The sequence below is a fragment of the Gobio gobio genome (genome assembly GCF_949357685.1).
Source record: "Gobio gobio genome assembly, chromosome: 1".
In the NCBI taxonomy this organism is placed as follows: Eukaryota; Metazoa; Chordata; class Actinopteri; order Cypriniformes; family Gobionidae; genus Gobio; species Gobio gobio.
This window is the reverse complement of record NC_137097.1, coordinates 54,926,749-54,943,115: the sequence shown is the minus strand read 5'-3', so window position 1 is coordinate 54,943,115 and position 16,367 is coordinate 54,926,749. Positions and strand designations below refer to the sequence as shown.

The 16,367-nt window shown below is 37.9% G+C and overlaps 3 protein-coding genes across 14 annotated transcripts in view; 1 reads left to right on the top strand and 2 right to left on the bottom strand.

Moving 5' to 3' along the window:
* Window positions 1-1,776: 1,776 nt before the first annotated feature.
* timm29 (translocase of inner mitochondrial membrane 29) lies at window positions 1,777-3,097 on the bottom strand. The gene is made up of 2 exons (XM_079830813.1): window positions 2,985-3,097; window positions 1,777-2,669 (listed from the first exon to the last, which is right to left on the bottom strand). Exons 1-2 carry the CDS (start codon window positions 3,079-3,081, stop codon window positions 2,035-2,037), a joined length of 732 nt encoding a protein of 243 aa, XP_079686939.1. The 5' UTR covers window positions 3,082-3,097; the 3' UTR covers window positions 1,777-2,034.
* Window positions 3,098-3,722: 625 nt separating this feature from the next.
* yipf2 (Yip1 domain family, member 2) lies at window positions 3,723-8,901 on the top strand. The gene is made up of 9 exons (XM_079830795.1): window positions 3,723-4,005; window positions 4,099-4,176; window positions 4,257-4,399; window positions 4,489-4,569; window positions 5,308-5,395; window positions 5,532-5,648; window positions 5,967-6,133; window positions 6,218-6,400; window positions 7,347-8,901. Exons 2-9 carry the CDS (start codon window positions 4,146-4,148, stop codon window positions 7,449-7,451), a joined length of 915 nt encoding a protein of 304 aa, XP_079686921.1. The 5' UTR covers window positions 3,723-4,005; window positions 4,099-4,145; the 3' UTR covers window positions 7,452-8,901.
* The window catches only part of carm1 (coactivator-associated arginine methyltransferase 1), a 25,019-nt gene continuing 16,410 nt past the window's right edge, over window positions 7,759-16,367 (bottom strand). For 4 of the 12 annotated variants that reach the window (XM_079830254.1, XM_079830250.1, XM_079830255.1 and 1 more), the window contains exons 15-17: window positions 15,449-15,517; window positions 11,941-11,997; window positions 8,893-10,832 (exon numbers count right to left, since the gene is read on the bottom strand). In XM_079830254.1, the coding sequence (XP_079686380.1) occupies window positions 10,693-10,832; window positions 11,941-11,997; window positions 15,449-15,517 (266 nt within the window). In that variant the 3' untranslated portion in view covers window positions 8,893-10,692. Of the gene's footprint in view, window positions 10,833-11,940; window positions 11,998-15,448; window positions 15,518-16,367 lie in introns of all 12 variants that reach the window. The other 8 variants (XM_079830260.1, XM_079830251.1, XM_079830261.1 and 5 more) reach the window with 4 other exon arrangements.

The following is a 16,367-nucleotide window of genomic DNA, read 5'->3' as shown; positions in this document are numbered from 1 at the left end:
CTCTCAATACTTCTAGCGCTGTGTCAATGCATTTGAATGGCTGGATACACAACAGCTCCACTTCAGGTGTTTGCAGCAAGTTTTGGTAAACAGTACAGCATAGTGTGCATTGATTATTACGTCAACCATACAGGATCGTTTTATTATAGAGAGTGATGGAGATGCAACATTGTTAACATTAATGTTAATGTTTTTCCTGTATTTAGCCCTCATACACTCATACACATTGATGGTCAAATGTGACCATACACCTTCACTATTTTTCAATTGAATAAATGTTCTATATTTTAGTTCAAAAATATTAATTGAATATTTTGAGATATTTTGGTACTAAATACTATCTGTGCAATAATTATGGTCCTGACCACTTAAAATATTGTTCTTCTAATATTTTTCTTATTTATAAGGTTGAATTAGAGAATTCTTATTCAAAGAGGCAAATTAGAGTCATTTTGTGGCTTGAAAAGTAATAATTTCCATTTGTAATCCCATTACCCACTGGTGCCTTTATGGCTCTTTAATCAATATACATGTATCTAATCTAGTTGCTCAAAAAAGTATTGCAGTTTTGCATTTTAATAAATATTTTGATATGATCAAACACTAGATTTCTTTAAATGGGAAGTTTTAAAATGTTAATAACGTACATATCCTATATACGTTATTATACGTACCCCCCCCCCCCCCCCCCCCAAAAAAAAGAAAAGAAAATCTCACTCCAACCTGATCTCAAAAGTTGGCAACCCTGCATCTGAATTTACGTTTTCTCAAAGGCAGAGCAGGATACCCAGGGCTTGGTTTACACCCGTCTCCAATTCTAGCAACTGGGGGGATCATAGACAGACTAGGGGAACTCATATTAATGTTAAAAACCTCATAAAGTGAAATTTTCATGTCATGGGACCTTTCAAAATAATAAAGAAAAGTGTTCCAAGGGACCTGACAAAGTATTATGTACTTGTGAGAAATGTGCATAGTCATTCCACAAGGGGGAGTAGCACTGCTATTTATCCTTTATTAGATTAAACAGTTGAATGGGGATGAATTCTCTTTTATATACTAGTGTTATAACCTGGAATGATTTCCCTTGTTGTATAAAGCAGATAATAATTGAAAGTGTTTTTAGAAAGGAAGTGTTTTTTTTTTTTTTTTTATCATTCATTTAAAGGTGATGTATTGTGAGATGCTGAACTTGATGTTGATATTATCTGTCCTTCCATTTTGTAAATAGACCACAATGGAAATAAGCCTTTGGCTTTGTTGTGTATATTATCCTCAACAGCTTTGAAATGTTGTTTGAACAATCCTTGTACAATTAAAATAATAATTATTATATATATATATATATATATATATATATATATATATATATATATATATATATATATATATATATATATATATATATATATATATATATATAATATTTGTCTAAAATCTTGTCCAATCAATCACATGAACCTTCAGAAAATCATTCTAATGCTGATTTGTCGCTCAAGAAACAAGTTTAAAATTATTCTCAATGTTTAAAACAGTTGTGGTACTTACTAGAAATTTCAAAAGAACAACAATTATTTAGATTTTTTTGCTGTTGAAAAAATTAAAGTCTTTACTATACTTATACATTTTATATATATATATATATATATATATATACTTATTTTTATAATTCATGTTTTGATGCATTGCCACCATTATCACAAAATATAGCAAAAATAAATAAAATAAACAGTTTAAAGAACTATACTTTGACAAATTTGACAGAGACATATCTTTGATCAGTTTATGTAGTGTTGTGCTATTGTGTCATATAAAACAAGGTCAGCATTCACTGCAGATGTTTTAATGTACTTATCAACTTTAGCAGTAACAGACTACATTATAATAATGATTTCCACTAACATATCTTTTACTTTTCATTTCTTATCAACAGCTGATTCTTGAAAGCACGATCACTGGGGTCATTTGTGAGATAACACAAAGTTAACACGTTCATCAAAAAGTCTGTTCTATCTATGTTGAGTTGTTTTCCTTTCATTTAACAGATTTGACCATGTCTTTTTGTATACTATCTAATTCATTGCTCTCATCCTCCATCACCACAGCTTTCCACGAATCCTGATGAAGCTTTTCGTTCATTTCAGTTATCTGGGGTGACGGGGGGACTGTTGCCATCAGAGCAGGAGGAAGATGTTTGAACTCCTCCTCATTTATATCAAAATCCTTCATTTTATTTTCAAGCACCCACCAGCGTCCCGCAAAGCCCACATCCAGCACACGTTTTGGCAGCTCTGTCCAGGGCACAGAGATTGCTGAACAATGCGCCTCATACAGGCTGGACTCAGGGTTGTAGTCTGTGTAATAAGTCAAAGAGGCAATGCCCAGACTGACATAGCACAGCTTGCCCTCATTTCGCAGTTTCACAAGGCTCTGGATGTGTCCATCTGAGGTGCCACTGCGTATCCATGGTGACAGGAGAGCCAGGCGGTTGGAGGTTTCAAGCAGGCTGGTCTCAAAAGAGCCATCATCTGGGTTGGTGTAAGAGCAGGCGTACATTCCTCCCAGAAGACCCAGGTACACTGAAGCTTTGAGGGGTCGCTCCCGGGCCCCTACAACTGCCTCACGACAAGCCTCCTTGTAATCGTTTAAAAGACTACGGCACCATACAGCTGAACACAGTGCAAATAGCAGATCTTGATTAAAATTCAACTAATACAATTTTCCTATTGACACACATTATACGTAAAACAATGCAATAAAAAAAGCATGCAATACGGAAGCATCTTCTTAGTGCCATCAGAAAAATTATTAGCAAACTAATACACAGTTCTATTTCTGTAGATAAAATTAACATGCCTGCACTGCAGTCCATTTAGATGGTAACTGTACATTCGACTTACGTGATTGACCACCTAACGCTAATATGAACACTATATTTCTACTTATATCAGAAGCAATAAAGAAAAACCGTAGCTTAATCTTACCGGCGCGACTGTTTATCATTCTTTGCCATCTTGTGCCCTTGGTTGTCACTGTGGCTGCAGTGGAGCACCATCTCTTCAGCAGCCACGAGGCGGCCATGTTAGCAAATGAACTCACGAACTGTGACAGTTCACAGTTCACGGTGAATATAGCACAGGAAGAGCTTTCAGCAGTCAGTTTACAATGGTGGCCCAACGTAACGGTGGCAACGATGAAACTGCAGAGCCAAAATGGCGAGACGCACGGCACGTGAAATGTTATTGGTCCGGTGGGGAAACATAAAATGTCCTTTTCCGTTCCATCATAAAAAAACAAATAAATAAAAACCAATACTAAAACAAAAGAGGAGAGTGGTATTAATTGTCAGTATGTTTTGTTTAACTAATGTTTTACAGCGTTATAATTTTGAATATTTGGATCTGTGAATGTGGAATTTGGCAAGAAAATATTCTTATGCGCCATGAAGATTTTCTGACCATTTTATATACGTCTGTACTGATAAATATGTTTTCAAAGTATTTAATTATTACATAACAGTATTTATTTGATAAAAGTAGTCTACAACAACAAAAACAATAGGACACAGAGGTTTTATTTCATACAAACCCTTTTGGTCTAAGATGTAATACAACGTGATTTGACGATCCTTCATTTTGAGCCATCAATATACTGAAAAAATGATGTACAGGTAAAAAAAATATATACCGTTTTAATTCCGGCTTTGTTCCGGTCACGTGGTTATGTTTTGACGCACCGGAACCCTGCAGGTGACGTGGAATATGGGGACGATAACGATAAATCCCTGTTTATTAAGACGGTCTCAGGTCTATTCTCGCTTCAATCGAATCGGTCAATGATGTTTTAAATATCAGTTGATCAAAGGATATTGTTAAATAGCATCCGGGCTGACGGAACAGTATTTTTTTTAACCTGCTTCCTTGAAACAATTAAGCTCGATTGTTGAAGTTGCCAGAAGGAGTCAGCGTTGGCATAGGATTAACGTTACCATATTGTAGCAGCCAGGTGAGTGAATTAGTCTAAATCTGATATTATTTTATTGCTGACGGTTGTCGAATGATTTTGTTATGTTTATGCATTTTTTTTCCTCCCTCGCAGATTGTATTCTTATGAGAACTCCCTGAGAGAACCTGTGATCTCCAGTCATGGCTAGTCCAGATGATTTAAAGTTTCAGGGTAATTATGCCTCTGATATGTGCCACATTGTTCTTGTTTCTCTGTCTCTCTGCTTTAATCTTTATTCTTCCCGTTTCCAGAGTTTGAGGAAGCCACAGATCTCCTGTCTTCAAATCCTGGAGCCTCAACCCTCAGTTTATCCAGCCCCAGCGCTGCAGCCTCCTCTGGAGAAGTTAAAGTTGACCTGTCAGATGATGAAGAAAACCAGCAAGAGGGATCAGAGGTGAGCTGCAGAACAAAACAGATGCTTGTTTCACATGCCTCTAAGTTTATAGTCAAAAGTATAAGCCAGTTTGTTCATTATTCCCACAGTTGCTTGGAGGTGAGAAACAAACTGGTGGTTTTTGGACGTTTGAATACTATCAGTCGTTCTTCAACGTAGATACATTGCAGGTACAATGTTTTCTTACTTCTAGCATTCTTTTTAATCCCAAACAATTAAAAATCTGGGTACGATCATAATATGTGGGTCAAATTGACCCTAACTGCATTCAGTATAATTTAACAAAAATTACACTATGGGGTAAAAACAGTAAACCTTTAACATTAACCACACATTATAAAAATGTAACAGGATTTTTAAATCTGTATTTAACACATTTAACTATACATTTTATAGTATCGTAACATTTTTTAAAAACTATTTAAAAAAAACGTTAACATTATAAAATGTGTAAAAGCAATTCCAAGATTGTGGGTTTGATTCCCAGCTAAATTAATATGCATGAACTGATATGCCATCAACAAAGAATTTTGAGAAACTGACATAACAATATACATCTGCTTCTGTGCAAATTGACCCACAAACATGTTATTGTAAAAAATTTGTGTTCACACTTTCCAAATTAATCAATAAAATCCAAATTAAATCTGCAGCATAATACAGTAGTAGTAACTATACATTTTAGTCTTGATATCTCATATCTTGATAAATTACTAATATTTTAAAGTGAGATCCTGGTTGCTTGGTCATTTCAAGGGTTAGTTAATCCAAAAATGAAATTTCTGTCATTAATTACTCATCCTCATGTCGTTCCAAACCCGTCTACTTGGAGCTTCTACACTCAAGTGTGAACATCGACAACTCGAGTGCCCTAGTAATTGTATGTGCTGTTATCTTTATTATTGTAGGTGCTGGATAGGATAAAGGGCTCAGTTATGCCTTTGCCAGGGCGGAATTTCGTCAAACACCACATTCGAAGTAACCCTGACCTCTATGGTAATGTACCATATTATTTTTATTCACGCGGAACACCTATTCACAACACATTCAAACTATTTCTTTATATTTGAGTGTATTTTTGCATTGCTGGATTATCACGAGACTCAAAAAATTGTTTCCCTTCCTCTGTCAGGTCCTTTCTGGATCTGTGCGACTCTAGTGTTCTCAGTGGCCATCAGTGGAAATCTCTACACTTTTCTGAGTAATATGGGAAACACAAATTATCACTACAGACCTGAATTCCACAGAGGTGAGAGGGCAGTAGGGATGGGAATGTATAGAGAATGATTCTGCTTCTCATTTCCTAACAATTTTACAAATATATTTTAATATAATTATAAAGTATAATACATTTGAATATACTTTACAAATATATTGAACAAAAATATAACTTTTTATTAACATTTATTTTTAATACATATTAATATATGAACATCCAATCAGATTTGAGGTACTAACTAATGTGAGTCTTTTCAATTGATTTATTAAAAACAACCGAGTCATATAGCAGTTTTGTTTCTGTCAATCGATTATGAATATACGAAATGAAGGTTTTGTTCTGTTGCAGTCTCGATTGCAGCAGTCGTTGTGTTCCTTTATGCATGGCTGGTGCCTCTAGGAGTTTGGGGCTTCCTAACGTGGCGTCAAAGTGTTGAGAGACAGATCAGCGGTTACACGTTTTTAGAGACTGTGTGCGTCTATGGTTACTCTCTCTTCCTTTATATCCCTACCTCGGTAAGATTGATATCATGTTCAAAAACACATGATCAGACTTCATCATGTTAGACCCAGCAAGTCATACTTGATCTCTGTTTTCAGATATTATGTACAATTCCCTACTACTGGCTCCAGTGGCTGTTGATCATCATTGCCATGGTGATCTCTGGCTCTGTGTTGGTCCTGACATTCTGGCCGGCTGTTCGCGATGACACAAAACTAACGGCTTTCGCTACCATGGCAGTTATAGTGTCACTTCATGCCCTTCTGGCTGTTGGCTGCATGGTGAGAGAAACTCTTCAAATGAATATTCCAGGTCATATACACCTTAAAAGCAATTCGCTACATCACAGAAAATAATCCTTACTCTTCTCTGAGCTGTAAAATTCCTTAAATTGGCCTCGCTTCTAGGAGCAACTATTGGTTACGCATTACCATAATTCCTGTTATCCATATGTGAATATGAAACTAAAGTAGCCAGGTTTACTTTTATCGCTGGTTATGGCATGCGTTGAGAGATTGCATGTTATTTTGCACATAAACCGACTCTTTCACACCAGTCTTATGCTAACACTTTTAATTTGAAACCGTTTGACAGCACTGTGAATAAACATTTTAATATATGTTTTGTGCTTTCTTCCAAGTCTGTTACTTTTTTACAAACCAAAGGATGAGTGCCTATTATTTTCTGTGATAATTGACAACAGATGCTGTTGATTAAGGTCAGGTGATTTATAATCTGGCATACACTACTATTCATAAGTTTTGGGGTCAGTATTTAAAATAAAAAAGAATTTGGTATCAATTAATTTATTCAGCAAGGACACATTAAATAGATCAAATGACAGGACATTTTCAATGTTACAAAAGATTTTGTACATCAAAAAATTATTGTGGTTTCCACATATTAAGCAGCACAACTGTTTTCAACATTGATAATAATAATTTCTTGAGCAACAAATCAGCATATTAGAATAATTCCTGAAGTAATGATGCTGAAAATGTAGCTTAGACATCACAGGAATAAATTACATTTTAAAATGCTGTTAAAAACATTTAAAAAAATATTACTGACCCCAAGCTTTTTGAATGGATGTGTATCCTTTGAGTGACTGAAATACGTATAGCATAAACAAACTCCCCTTCCAATTTTACAGTGCCATTCATTATTTCTCCAGGTAGTTACACTCAGATTTAGTATTTAACTAATACATTTCTTCTCTCGTTTTAGCTCTACTTTTTCCAAACGGCAACGGACAAAGGATCATCACACTCCGGACAACAGATTACCCCAGCCTCAAATCACACAGCACTTACCGTGGGAAAACATCAATGACCAACTGAATGGGAACCTAAGAGTCTTTAGATTCAAAGGACATGGAATATGCTATAAAGTTACGAAACAGAGTTCTGATAAGCGTGCTAACTCTAGACGCACACATGCATTCCCAGCAAATACATCGAAAGTGTTTCCAGTCTGTAACTAACCCAGCAGATGAAATAACCTCCCTCAAGTAAAATCACAGTAATGATTTACTGATGACTTTAGTTTGTACTATTTTTCTTGAATACATAAAGTGACCTGCCTGATATTATTTTCCTTTAGTGTTATGGTCACTTGTCCGTTTGCTATGTTTTAATTTGGTTGGGTTTTGTGCAGTTCAAACTGAAGTAATTTAAAAGCAATGATCTTGCATTACTTTGAACTGATTTGAGGTTTGCCTTATAAACCCTGACTGCTCTCCTTTCAAGGCTACTTTCTCTCATTGCTCTGTAAATTGAGAGATGAAGTACATGTATTTAAGTATTTAATTTTGCTTTCCTGGGCAGTTTTCTGTTTGATGACACTGTGGATTAAATCATTCTTGTCAGGGTGGACCTTTTAATGTTGAGCTTGTTTGGTATGAATGGATATGAAACTTACTTTGGGCCACACATTTCTAATGAGGTATGCTTTGTGCTTGTGCACAGTCAAGCTTTAAAATGAGTAGTTTAACCAGAAACGAGCTCGCTTCCAAACACATATGACTTTTTCTTCTGTGAAACGGAAGAGATTTTGAAGAACGTCGGTAACTGGTTTGGTGCCCAATGAGTTCCATTGTATTGTATGGCTAAAAGATAGCTATGCGCAAAAATTTAAGTTTCATCAACACTTACTCCTCCTCTAGCAATTTTTTAAAGGGATCATTCACCCACAAATAGTTCTCATCATTCCCAAACCCTCATGTTGCTCCAAACATGTACGACTTTCTTCAACTGATCTAGTCCAATCTGCTCTTTCTCATACAAAAAATGTGGACAGTGACCAGTAGCTGACAAGCTGAAATTAAAATTAGCCCCTATGACTAAAATAAGTATTCTAAACAGCTTTGTGTTAAGAACAGACAAAATTCATGTACTGGCTATTTTAATTATTTGGAAAAGAGTAGCTTGCTTAGGCTGCAAAATTTGTCTTTTTGTGTTTCAGAAAAGACAAAACTAGAATGTCACGGGTGTTGAACAACATGAGATATTACAGAATTGTGTATAACACTTTACAATAATGTTGTGTGTTAATACAATGGCTAGCATGAACTAACAACTTTTTTGAAGCATTTATCTGGGTTAATATTAATTTCTTCATATTTTATACAAAATGTCATTGTATAAACGAACAATATATTAAACGCATGAATTAATGAACATTAATACATTTAGAAATGTACATTTACATTGATTAATAAATGCTGTAAAATGAATTGTTAGTTCATAATACCAAATGCATATTAACAAACTGAACACCAGTGTAAAGTGTACTGAATTTATTATTATTTTTTAAATCTGTTCAAGATCTGCTTCACTGGAAAGCAGAAAATCTTTAGCCATCTACAACCTAACCAGATCACGATTCCTCCAACTATCAAGGTTGATTTTATACTCGTTTTGCGCACTCATCCATAAAACAACAAATGCTACTGTAAGTAGCCACACGTAGGGACTTCTCCATCAACATTTAATTTGCTCCTTTTTTTGTCTGTAGCTTTTTTGTGAAAGGAAACCAAAACAAAAAGTTAATTCTACAAACTAACAGACACGTTTTTTTTTTTTCATCTCATGATCTCATGAAAGTTGCTATTTCAAACCAAATGAACAGAAAAAAAAACCTGACTGGAAGCGGTGCATACGACTTCAAAGTCTTTGATGGGGTTCTCATCATATCCCTCGGTGTGGGAAGGGAAGGAGAGAGAGGAAATGAGGAGGAAAGTTATAGCTAGTCAGGCATCACTTGATCTCCTCCTTTCCTCAACGAGTCTCACAACACACAGAAGTTGACAAAATAAAGGTTCAAGGGATGTAAACTAGGATACTGCAATTCCAAACAGTTGTCCTGCTGCAGCGGTCCGTGTGTGTCCACAGACCTGACTGTTTATATCATTCGTCTTTCTGTCTTCTTCCCCCTAGTTGCCGACTGTCCTTCCCAGCACTCCGCCGTCCTCCTTGGCTGGTAGTGGAGGGTTTGTTGCTGGTCATTTATTCCTGAAACCTTTTATGTCCTTATAAATTGGCGGATTCATTCTGTCAATTATAAGTCAGATTTGCTTCGTGTTGGAGTCGGGGGGGGGTTGACAGAAGCGGTCTCGATAAACCACACTCAGAATTCACCGCAGGGAACACCAAGCAAAATACATAAATCTGGGACTGCACTACATTAAAATACAGTCAGAAATGGAATGAAAAGTAAGACGATCTCTATCTACGCTATGTTTGTCTACAGGCAGGATCCAGCGGTACTGTGCTAGTAGCCGTAATGAACTCTGTGAGCATCTACAGCACGTGTCCATCTCTTCTGGTGAGCGATGAGAGGTCGCGCAACATTTAGGTGAGTCAATGTGGCCGTCAAAAGCCCATGCTGAGAGAATCGAGATGCGATGGCCAGTCGATGTTGCTGGAAACGTAAAAAAGCCGACAGTGAAGTGTAGGTTCAACATAGCTGGACTTGTTAGGAACAGTGGCAAGATCCTGTAATGGATCTCAAATTCATATCAATAGTCAGTCAATGATGGCATACGTGCGGCTAAAAAAAAAGTGGGAGCTCATGAAGTTAAGGGGGAACATGTGCACATTTGTAAAGCATTTATATATTAAAAAAGACGTGTCCCGACGACAGCGTTTCTGCGCCCGAGTCCTTTCCGTTGAGTCTTGAGTCTCTGGTTTGTGCTTTTTCAGCATGCTTACAGACAAGTGCTGCCTCCCAGTGGCTGGTTTTAGAGCAGGCGCTGCGTGCGGCTAGGGAGTGGAAGAGTAACAATGACACACCTCAGACGTGTTGAACTGGCCGAATGCCTGCACACGCTAACGTTATAGGGCCGCGGGACGGATATGTAAGAATAAAACACCAGTGAGATAAAGAAAGAGTTTAGAATATATATATACGTATACATGTATATCTATATATATAGAGAGAGCGAGAGAGAGACTATAAAGTGATGGTCAGAGACTGGTGCACTGGTTTTGGTATTCTGAATTTGGCTGCGGTTGATCTGCAGGGGTGGGGGTAGGGGGGTGGGGATTGGACATGCAGAGGCCGTCCCTTGGCCTTAGCTCCCGTAGTGCATGGTGTTGCTGGGGATGGCCATAGGAGATGCCATGGAGATAGCCGGGCCGCCCATGGTGAACTGGTTGGTGACGGGGTAATGAGGACTGCTGCTGCTGGGACCCTGCTGGGCAGTTGTGGCCCCTGAGAAGAGATAAAAGCAATAAGCAACATTACATGCTTTGCATTTATGAACACTTGGCATCCAAGACATTAAAGTCATAGGGTATGGGTAAAGTTTGCAACTGCGCATGATGTAAATTTTGCGTGTACTGTATGTGTGCAGCTAGATTTTACTTGTGTAGCTTAGCTCACACTTACATTTTTGTGCACTAATTCGTCCAGGCTGTTGTTTAACAGTCGAAAAAGAAACTGATAGGAAGGAGCAAAAAAACTACTGGAGACGACAACAATAGACGCCCATATTGACGAGTGCTTGTGTGAGGTGGTAAAGAGAAACCTGCAACTAGGTCTGCATTCCCACGGCATTCCCGCGTGAACCGATCAGAATTCTCACGGCGTGAGAGTTAACTTCCAAATCAAAGACGGTAGCGGTCGGTCACTCTGGAGTACTTTGGATGGGAGCAGGCGGGTTGATAATAGGCCAGCCGCTCCCGACATCCTTTGACAACAGCGTATCTGCGCTTGACCTTGAAGTGAACAAAACTTTCTGCAATGGTGGCGTTCACACAGTTGCCTGCCCTGAACCTGGCAATATACACTCACCTAAAGGATCATTAGGAACACCTGTTCAATTTCTCATTAATGCAATTATCTAATCATTTAGGGGTGTGGTCCTGGTCAAGACAATCTCCTGAACTCCAAACTGAATGTCAGAATGGGAAAGAGAGGTGATTTAAGCTATTTTTTGCCAGACGGGCCGGTCTGAGTATTTCACAATCTGCTCAGTTACTGGGATTTTCACGCACAACCAGGGTTTCTAAAAGTTTCTAGGGTTTACAAAGAATGGTGTGAAAAGGGAAAAACATCCAGTATGCGGCAGTCCTGTGGGCGAAAATGCCTTGTTGATGCTAGAGGTCAGAGGAGAATGAGCCGACTGATTCAAGCTGATAGAAGAGCAACTTTGACTGAAATAACCACTCGTTACAACCAAGGTATGCAGCAAAGCATTTGTGAACCCACAACACGCACAACCTTGAGGCGGATGGACTACAACAGCAGAAGACGCCACAAGGTACCACTCATCTCCACTACAAATAGGAAAAAGAGGCTACAATTTGCACAAGCTCACCAAAATTGGACAGCTGAAGACTGGAAAAATGTTGCCTGGTCTGATGAGTCTCGATTTCTGTTGAGACATTCAGATGGTAGAGTCAGAATTTGGCGTAAACAGAATGAGAACATGGATCCATCATGCCTTGTTACCACTGTGCAGGCTGGTGGTGGTGGTGTAATGGTGTGGGGGATGTTTTCTTGGCACACTTTAGGCCCCTTAGTGCCAATTGGGCATCGTTTAAATGCCATGGCTGAGCATTGTTTCTGACCATGTCCATCCCTTTATGACCACCATGTACCCATCCTCTGATGGCTACTTCCAGTAGGATAATGCACTATGTCACAAAGCTTGAATCATTTCAAATTGGTTTCTTGAACATGACAATGAGTTCACTGTACTAAAATGGCCCCCACAGTCACCAGATCTCAACCCAATAGAGCATCTTTGGGATGTGGTGGAACGGGAGCTTCGTGCCCTGGATGTGCATCCCACGAATCTCCATCAATTGCAAGATGCTATCCTATCGATATGGGCCAACATTTCTAAAGGATGCTTACAGCAGTGGTTCTCAACTCCAGTCCTGGGGACCCACTGCTCTGCACATTTTGTATGTCTACCTTATTTAAGGCACCTGATTCTGATCATCAGCTCGTTAGGAGAGAGCTCCATGAACTGAACTGAGTGTGTCAGATAAGAGAGACAAACAATCTGCAGAGCAGTGGGTCCCCAGGACTGGAGTTGAGAACCACTGGCTTACAGCACCTTGTTGAATCAATGTCACGTAGAATTAAGGCAGTTCTGAAGCAGAAATGGGGTCAAACACAGTATTAAGTATGGTGTTCCTAATAATCCTTTAGGTGAGTGTATGTTCTTTGCATTCTGTCCACGAGAGCACCTTCAGAGAGAATATTCAGCCTTTGTGGTCGGATTTTGGAGGAGATACTTTCGGTAATGAAACTGTCATCCATCAGCAACATTCTGTTCTTGCATGGATTTAAAAAAAAAAAAAAAAAATCATTTTGCAGTAGCTATAGCTACCAAGCCAACCGTTTTTGTTTATTTGTATTTTTGGCTTATACATTTGAGTAACAGATGTCGAATTTGATTTAGCCTGTTTTTCTCTGTTACATTTTTTACGGTGTTGACAGTATCATGATAAGACAAAAATAACTAATACAATTATTGTATAGCCAACATTTTATATTTGTTATCCCAGTCACTCTCTTTAGGTGAAATTTTAATCTGGAAACAAGGTCTAAATGTAGCGGAATTGGTCGGGTCAGGAAGAAAATCATTCAAAGCGGTAAGCGGGTGAACAGAGTGAATTTTAAGTTGGAGCGGGTGGGTGCGGAATAGAACCTAGCGGGAGTGGGACGAAAAAAAAACAGTCCCATGCAGACCTCTACCTGCAACTCTAGTGCAAGTACAAAAGTATAAAGATTTTTAACAGTAATAACTTTTAGAGAGAAATAGCACAAACACTATTAAATGGAGAAGTGTTCACGCCCAAAAAAGATTATGTATACTTTGGGCTTAAGAGAACAAATTAAAGACCGTTAGGGTGCAACTTTTTTTTACTAGTCAGCTAATATTTACGGTAGAAAAAAAAAAACTTGACCCTGAGATGCTTCTTGCATAAAAATAAATAAATAAATAAATGTATATATATAATTTATAAAAACTGAACACAGCGGACTTGAATAGAATGCAGGAGATGCAAGATGTGGAACTTTTTCTTTTTTACTGAACATGGCATCCCGAATACAACCCTCATGGTTTGAGAATGAATACAATATATATTTCTGCAGGCACCCAGCACACACTATACTGTAAAGGCCAATTCATATCACACCAAGAACAAATGTTCAGTGCAACATGACAATAAACTTAAATTATTTTATTTCATTTTTTGGTTTATTCTGTGAGAATTTTTAAAAATCTAAAATCTAAATAGTCATAATTTACTCATCCTCATGTCATTCCAAACCCAAAGCAAATGTTCATATTTAGTCGAACACAAATGAAGATTTTTTTATATTCTCTCATCACAGGAGCTCAAACCACTGAGGCTTGTTCTCATGCATGAAGCAACATCAACAGCTTGCATATCAATCAATGTTTATATCAGTGCTGTCAAAATCGATTAAAAGGTATCCAAAATAAAAGTTCATGTTTGAATTTGGGCTTTTATTCATATATAAAGTCTATTTTTCAATCTAATAAAGCGTTCCATGTCTCTTCAGAAGACTAATGTGGCGTTCACACTGGACGTGATTCGCGCGTATAATTCGCGCTAATTGCGCGAAGGTGGACGCGTGTACATTTTGAGTTTACTCGCGCGAATCGCGCGTGACATTCACTGCACAACAGACGCGAATTCGCGTCATGGGTGGGGCTTCCGCCAGCAGCTCGTCTCGTTGAGAAATGGCTGACATGGGCTGTGTTTACATGTCTTTTTTTTGTTAAAATCTACTGTTAATGTGTGGCAAAACGTAGTTTTAAGACTTTTTCAGTCGATAATGTAGTTGTTTAAAGCTCAAATCTGTGGTTTATTTATATAAAGAGTGCCTATTTGAACATTTTATCTGGCGTTTTCGGAGTTGTGAGCTCCAGCAAACAGCGGCGGTCAGCGCTCGTCAAAGCCGGCGAGGGCAACCTTTCCTCGGCCAGTCCTTCTGCCGTCTGCCGCTGGCTCTGATGTCTCTGTGGTGTGTCTCGATCTATAATTCGTCTTGTAACGGCCGATCTTTGGTCTCATGGATCTATAATTTGTTCCCTGGCAAATCGTTTAGGCTGAGGGCAAAGATAAGTTTCATTACTTTATATTTTTAGGCTATAACTGTACTTTGCAGTTGTAACGTTAGCCTACTAGCACTGACTTTGAATGTTTGACTGCATTGTTTGCTTTATTTCATGTATAGCTTGTTATACATTACTTATACTTTTGTATTATTGATCATACATAAACTTGCATTTAACAAAAAGAGACTGGGTTGTGTTTCATGTCATTTAATGTTATCACAGTTATAATCATATTGTCTGAACCAGATATTAATATACAGATTTTCTCCTCATTGTTGTCACTACTAGAGCAAGCTCCTGATTGGTTAACGCGGCGCGAAATATCCGCCAAAGTTCAGATTTTTCAACTCGAGCGATTCCAGCGAATCGCGCGTTCAAAACGCTCAATTCGCGTCCTTCGCGCCGCCTCAATCGCGCGAATCGCGCCGCAGAATACCGTTTCGCGTCTCTGCATTGACTTAACATGTAAATCACTCGCGCGAATCGCGTCCGGTGTGAACGCACCATTAGATTAAACCACTCAATTCATATGGACTTCCAATAAATAGACAACTTCAAAATATTAAAAACCAAAAAAAAAAATCTTTAGTTCTGAAGCTGAACAAAAGTCTATGATACAACATGGTGAGTAAATGACAGAATTTTCCTTACTGGGTGAACTATTACTTTAATCTGTAAAAGTGTAGGCCTTGTTAAGGACAGTAAGAGAAGAGACACTCACCCTGGACGATTCCGGTGCTCATTATAGAGCCCATTCTGGAGTGAGTGTGGTTCACAATCCCCGTGTTCACTGGAGGGGAAAAAGACAGATAACTCTCTTCAATTTATACACGAGCAAAATGTGATTAACAAAAAAAACTAATGAACACTTGACATGAAGCTGAAGGAGACTGACTGTACTGTAGTATTGAAAATCTTAAACAATATACAACTATGTCGTGTGAAGGGTTTTTGAAGAGATAAAAAATATAAGCATGTAATGAACAGCATACATTAAAGGGGTCAGATCATACATTAATTTTTTCCCCTGATGTCCCATTATAAATGACGTTTTCTGCACCAAAGATGTTTTATAGCCATTTTCAACCCTCTCCCAACATCTCCAATAAGCTATATAATACATACTAAGCTCTTGTCTTAAAAGATCAAGTTAAAGATCAAAATTGAATCCTTCATGATGTGGCCCCTTTAATATCACAAACTTTTTTTTTTAAATCTCAGCCTTTGGTTCTTAAAGAGATAGTTCACCCAAAAATGTTAATTCTGTCATTTACTCACCCTCATATTGTTCCAAACCTGCATGACTTCCTTTCATCCTCAGAATATAACTAAATATATTTAAATTAATTAATTTATATTCACTTACTTTTCATTTTTGTCTATCCACTGAAGTATCAAAGTTTTGGTTGTGTCCAAAAATACATTGTAAAAGTAATAAATATACAATTGAGTGGTTTAATCCAAGTCTTCTGAACTTTATATCAGGGGTGTCCAATCCTGCTCCTGGAGGGCCAGGCTGAATCCGAAATCACCCCCCATACCCTCAAATAGGGTAGTATGAAACTGTAGAGGACATTATTGAGTGCACTCCTTCTATACCACATTGCACCGCAATAACGAGTGTACAGCCAATGTACACT

Coding starts and splice junctions, on each gene's coding strand:
- yipf2 (XM_079830795.1), top strand. CDS start 4,146: ATGGCTAGTCCAGATGATTTAAAGTTTCAGG. Junction 5,649..5,966: donor CAGACCTGAATTCCACAGAG/GTGAGAGGGCAG, acceptor GTTCTGTTGCAG/TCTCGATTGCAGCAGTCGTT. Junction 6,134..6,217: donor TCCTTTATATCCCTACCTCG/GTAAGATTGATA, acceptor CTCTGTTTTCAG/ATATTATGTACAATTCCCTA.
- timm29 (XM_079830813.1), bottom strand. CDS start 3,081: ATGGCCGCCTCGTGGCTGCTGAAGAGATGGTGCTCCACTGCAGCCACA. Junction 2,670..2,984: donor AATGATAAACAGTCGCGCCG/GTAAGATTAAGC, acceptor CACTGTGTTCAG/CTGTATGGTGCCGTAGTCTT.